Raw genomic sequence first — 5,993 nt, 5'->3', positions numbered from 1 at the left:
TAGTTATTGCTAGTGGTTGTGTTGCATGCATGACGCAGATTCTAAGGTGGGAACACTGTATGATATGGACAATACATGTAAGTTGTGTTTTGTGCTGTTTCTCATGGGACAGGTGTTGCATCTTTCATGATAATTTGCCTGGTGCAACCTAGCGTGGAAATGTCACTGCATTGAAATGGATAATTTTCACAGTGAGACTATTATTCTCTTTATTAACCTTGGAAATATTAAGGTAGTCTGTGATGATCATAGTCAACCGTCACTTATAAATGCTAGATGAGTAGTGGACATTAAATTAAATACTAACACTTTATCCCAGTAGCTCACTCTGTGGGAAACAGGCAGTCTACAGTCTACTTGGGATGAAAACTTAGCACGTAATCCACACCAGTTCCAAGAAAAGAAAAAAGATGGATCTTGAAGACAAGCAATTTTGGGTCTCCTGTTCCCGTCCCTGCCACAACCTTTTGCTGTGGCACTGAGTACAGCTGGCCTTCCCTGGGGTGCAGATGGAACTACGGACTCGGTGCTCCCTGGGCTTTCCTGCTGTTAGGGTACTCTTTGAAATAAGTCTATTCACACTCCAGCAGGCAGGGTTCATCATATTTTAGAGCCAGGAAGGAGTTAGATAGAAGCTCTTCACATAGAAGACAAGTCAGGTCTTAATTCCATTTTCCAAATTACATCACATACACCATGAAAGAGTAGGACATTTCCTCTAAAGGAGGAGAATCATGGCTCACCCTCTCTCTCTCCAGCACATTTTTCCACTAGTGTTTTTGGGTCCCATCTAGACTGAATGTGTTTTCTGCTTTAGAACACATGATGGAAAAAAAGGGGGGGGGGACCAGTATCGTGGATCCTCCAATTCTAGGGGTTCCACATTGTGTTTCACCTTTTCCTTTTCTTCAGATTGAGCAATGAATGACTCATGGAGACAGGCCAGGCCAGTGTGAATCTGGGCCAGCATTGCCTTATCAGAGGGGAAAAGTGCACATTAGGAACATGGAGGCTAGGTCACTTCCTCCTTCTAATAATACGCTTTTGGGGTCAACATTGTTAGAGACTCGGGTCAGAGGTGGTACAGTCATGGCACTGAGTTGCTCGTACTGATGGCATGACTATGACAAGTGACCGTGATAACTAAACCAACTCCAAGTGTCTACAATGCACCAAAGACCGCTGTTGGTTTTGTTTGAGATGTGGTCTCATGTATCTTCAGCTGTATTTGAGTTTGATGTATAGTTGAACAGGACCTTGGACTTCTAATCCCCCTGCCTCCACTTCCTCAGTGCAGGGATCACCAAGTGTCTGCAAACATAGTGTCTGCCATGTTGAGGGTTCAACCTCAGGGCCTCAGAAATCCCAGGCAAGCATTCTGCCCATTGAGCTACATTCCCTGCCCACGTGAAGCAAAGATTTAGTGGGCATTTTCTCATTTAGAAGATGAAATTTGGCCTGGGCATGATGGCACACGCCTTTCATCTCAGCACTGGGAGGCAGAGGCAAGTGAATCTCTGAGTTCGGGGCCAGCCTGGTGTATAGAGAGAGTTCCAGGACAGTTAGGGCTACACAGCAAGACCTTGTCTCAAAACAAAACAAAACAACAACAACAACAAAAGAAAAGAAAATTTGTAACAACAACAAGAAGAAGAAGCTTAAGAAATTAGTGATTTGCAAAAGAAACATGGAAGTTTTTTTTTTTTTTTTTTTTTGGTTTTTCGAGACAGGGTTTCTCTGTGTAGCTTTGCGCCTGTCCTGGAACTCACTTGGTAGCCCAGGCTGGCCTCGAACTCACAAAGATCCACCTGCCTCTGCCTCCCGAGTGCTGGGATTAAAGGCGTGCGCCACCACCGCCCGGCATGAAACATGGAAGTTTGAAACAGAAATGGTATCATAGTATGACTCCGGTGGTGGCCACCTGAAACACCCTGTGCCCTTAAGTCACATACCTGTCACCTGCCTCTCTCACAACAGACTGACATAAGGGAAGTGTTCATTTTTTTTTTTTTAATGATGGGTGTTGGGAGTTTTACAGGGATTTGCCACTTTCTATTGAGTGTGCTACTTCCTGTTAGGGTTGCAACCAAGTCTCTTAAGCTCTAGGAACCTCAGCCTTCTTATGGGTACGATGTTGGAATTTTTAAATCTGACGGTTAATTATTATAATACAGGAAAAGTTCTTGGAAAAAGCTCACTGCACTCTGGGCTTCTGAGGGAGAGTGAGAAGCAGGAGGAATAATGTAATACATTGACCCTGTTTCATTAGCACTGTTGCCCAGGACCTGGCACAGTGTCCTTCTGCAAAAATGGTAAAGCTGAGTGCATTTTTCTCCAGATTACATGCTTCAGATGTTTATTTCCTGAGCCTGGCTAATTAAAAAAAAAAATACCACAAGTGTTCTAATTAGGTCCTTGACATTTCTTTCCAACCGTCGCAGAGGGCTGAAAGAGCCATGTTAAAGGACGAATCGACTCGAAACTAGGGGCAATGCTGACACTGATAATCCTTCCCACACCGGGCTGCGTGGGGAATGAGTTCCGTTCCTGGGACAAATGGGGGCATCTGGAACTCCGTTTCCAAAGTGAGTGTCTATGGCAGCATGTAGGAAATGAAGCTAACTAGCAAGGCCATCCAACCTAACACATTTGGTGGCATTTGGAGAGGTGGTGGGGGAAAAATGACTCTCTTGTTAATTTCACACGTCCTCTATACATTTCAAAAAACGAGGTGTGACCAGGCAGCTGGATTTTTTTTTTTTTTTTTTTTTTTTTTTTTTTTTTTTTAAAGAACTTCATCAGGCTGAATGCCAGCCAGGTACACTTGCAAGTAGTTCCTGGCTTTCAGGAATGTTCTGTCGTCTGATGGATGTCTGCTTGCTACGGGGATTCCAGTGTGATCACTTAAAGCAAGGGTTTTATTCCCTGCTCATTAAGGCTCCCAGATTACTGGATGGGCTGGTTTGCTCTTCTGTGGGTAGGTACTTTGCAAAACCTGGGGCAGTTAACTAAAGTGGAGCCATAGAAAGAAGTGAACATCCAACAGAGCCTTCTGTGTGCTAGCCTATGCCAGCCCTGGGGAATAGGAGCCATTATTGCCTGCATTTGACACAGGAGAGAATCAAAGCTCAAAGGACTTGCTTTGTCCCAACCCCATGCTTCTTCTCCAGCTATCACCCCATCTACTCTAAAATATCCCCGAGGTGGGGTGGAGGGGGCTAGCCCTCCTGGCCCAAAGGCTCTCCAAGAGCCCCTCCTTGCTGCAGAGCCCAGGTTTGTTTTCTCTGGCTCCCCATTAATGAGTTCCACAGGACGATGCTAAACCTGGTTATGCAGACTTAATTGGTTTAGTTACAACAAGATAATTCCTTTCTTCTTCTCCTGGAGGCCGGTCTGTTTAAAGACATTTTAGCTGGAAGATGCTAATTATCAACGAGGAGAAAGTGACACCTGAGGAGTTCATCTTCCATCTTGGTCCTTGGGTCTTCCTTTGAACTCCCTCCACCAGGGGCCCCTTTCCCACTTTGTCCCTGATTCCCTACCATCATAAAAGAGAGCTGGTCTCTGGCCAGGGCAGCAGAACTTTCTTGCACATTTGCCAAGGAGTCCTTCCACGGCTGTCTCGGGGGTATGGACAACCTGGGAGAGCCTTTCCTCAACCTGGAGGATGGTCTTGATTCTTCGGACACCGTTGGCTTGCTGGCTTCCTGGGACTGGAAGAGCCGAGCCAGGCCCTTGGAGCTGAGCCAGGCATCCCCCACTCAGAGCCTCTCCCCAGTTCCTTCTCTGGAGTCCTACTCTGGGCTTGCACTGCCCTGCGGGCACAGTGGGGCCAGCCCTGGGGGCGGCGATGGCTACAGCAGCCATGGGGCTGGTGACCTAGTAGAGCTGGACTACAGCATGTTAGCCTTCCAACCTGCCTACCTACAAGCCGCTGGTGGTCTCAAAGGCCAGAAGGGCAGCAAAGTCAAGATGTCTGTCCAGCGGAGACGCAAGGCCAGCGAGAGGGAGAAACTCCGGATGCGGACCTTGGCAGACGCCCTGCACACGCTCCGGAATTACCTGCCCCCTGTCTACAGCCAGAGAGGCCAGCCGCTCACCAAGATCCAGACACTCAAGTACACCATCAAGTACATCGGGGAGCTTACAGACCTCCTCAACGGCGATGGGAGAGAGCCCAGGCCCCAGAGCGTGTGAGTTCCTGCCCACTGGGGAATCCTACCGGTTCCAGACTTGTGAACAGACCTAGAGGAGTTCTGAAGACCCTGAACTTGTCTTCCAGGACAATAGCACAGTTATCTGTGGACACTTAGTGTGGCAATCTGGTGATCTGCTGAGTTGAACGGGTGAACAGGACTTCCATCTGACCTGTTGGAGCTGCTGGGACATTCACCTGCCAGGCAAGCAGGATACTTCCCGATAGTCTGGCCATGTCTACAGTGACTCTCAGCTTTTGCCAAGAGACATTTTATTTTGTCCCGTGTCTTTTAAAGGTATTTGAAAGGGTCAATATAGTTTAAATATACTCTTTTTGATAATGTTAAATACCTACACTTATATTCTCCTACCATTTTGGTGTTGGGAGTTTTCTTTCTGTTGTAACGGAACTTTTGTACAGGATCCGATGTGAAGTTTGGATTCTTATTTAGGAAGATTGTGCTGAGTAAAAAGTTAGTTCTCTCTCTCTCTCTCTCTCTCTCTCTCTCTCTCTCTCTCTCTCTCTCTCTCCCCCTCCTGTCGTGTGTGTGTGTGTGTGTGTGTGTGTGTGTGTGTGTGTGTGTGTGTGTGTGTTTGAAGGCTTGAAAGAATGCCTTTACTTTTCTTTTGGCTAGGGGTAAGATCATTTCAGTGCAGAAGGAATTTGTATCACAATAAATGGGAAGTCACAAGCAGGTGGGCCAGGCTAAGTTAAGATATTGACCATCCTATGACCAGAGTTTCCGCCGCACTAAGGCACGGAAGGAAGGGGTTGGGGCAGGCATAGACTGCAGTGTCCTGAGAAATGGGAGAAAGGAAGAGGGAGGAAGGGTCTCCACACCCACAAGGTGGCCAGAAGTTGATCTTAGAGAGAGAGAGATCTTAGTCCCAGGCCTGGTGTGAACGTGAGCTCATTGCTTCACTTACTGATTTTTTCGACGAAGAGATTGGTTTACAACAAAGTCATTTTGAACTCCATAGATAATAAGTGCAAAGGGCAGGATTATAACCCAAGGCTTTCTCTGACCCCTCTGAAGGAATTTATTTCATCTACAACGTCTAGCTTCTCTTCCCCCCACCCCTGTATTCCGTGTCCTCCCTTTACCTCATGGCCCCCACTACCCCACATGTCTCCAAACACAGGCACATGCCCTCTTTCAGGTGCCTGTTCTGCTGGGTATCTGCAGCAGCCCCAGCTTGGTTATTCTGAATGCAGAGGGCATCATATAAAGCCGAAGCGGCTTCAACTTAAGAAGGTTCTTCCCTGACTCTGCCTTTTCCTTGCTGTGGTTATTAACCACCAGTGTTTGTCTTTAGTGACAATACTCTGTTCATGTTTCCTGCTGATTCCTCTCTCCCCTTTGGTCTTCTTTTTTGGTTTTAGTTACATAAATTCCAAAAGCAGTGACTGTGTTCAAATGTCATGTTTAACTTCTTCCTATTTTTTCCTTTGATGATATGAATATACTCAAATAAATATGCACCCACGTATACCTTGAGGATCTTTATGTCTCTACTTCTGATTTTGACCTCGCACTGTAAATTTGCATAACCATGTGTGTGACCTAAGCACCACTATGATTTTGATTTTATAGATGAGAAAACTGAAGCATGGCTTTCTCAGTCCCTCAATGTTCCCCAACCCAGGTTCTGAAATGATGTCTTTACTGAAGCACCTTCTGGATGACATTTAAGTTGTTCTTAATGTTCTTAATTTCATCACCAAGAAAAATGTCTTGTTAAGTAGAGACAAAGGCTTTGTACACTGGCAATTTTTAAATTAGCCTTAGAAGTCC

At 46.1% G+C, this 5,993-nt stretch overlaps 1 protein-coding gene across 1 annotated transcript; it reads left to right on the top strand.

The window, feature by feature from the left end:
• The first annotated feature begins 3,630 nt into the window (after window positions 1-3,630).
• On the top strand, window positions 3,631-4,236 carry Msgn1 (mesogenin 1). Its single transcript, XM_006996436.4, has one exon. It carries the CDS (start codon window positions 3,631-3,633, stop codon window positions 4,195-4,197), a length of 567 nt encoding a protein of 188 aa, XP_006996498.3. The 3' UTR covers window positions 4,198-4,236.
• The last annotated feature ends 1,757 nt before the right edge of the window (window positions 4,237-5,993 follow it).

This window comes from Peromyscus maniculatus, chromosome 22 (genome assembly GCF_049852395.1).
Source record: "Peromyscus maniculatus bairdii isolate BWxNUB_F1_BW_parent chromosome 22, HU_Pman_BW_mat_3.1, whole genome shotgun sequence".
Taxonomy (NCBI): Eukaryota; Metazoa; Chordata; class Mammalia; order Rodentia; family Cricetidae; genus Peromyscus; species Peromyscus maniculatus.
Note: the sequence above shows the minus strand (reverse complement) of the source record. Positions and strands in the feature narration are given on the sequence as shown.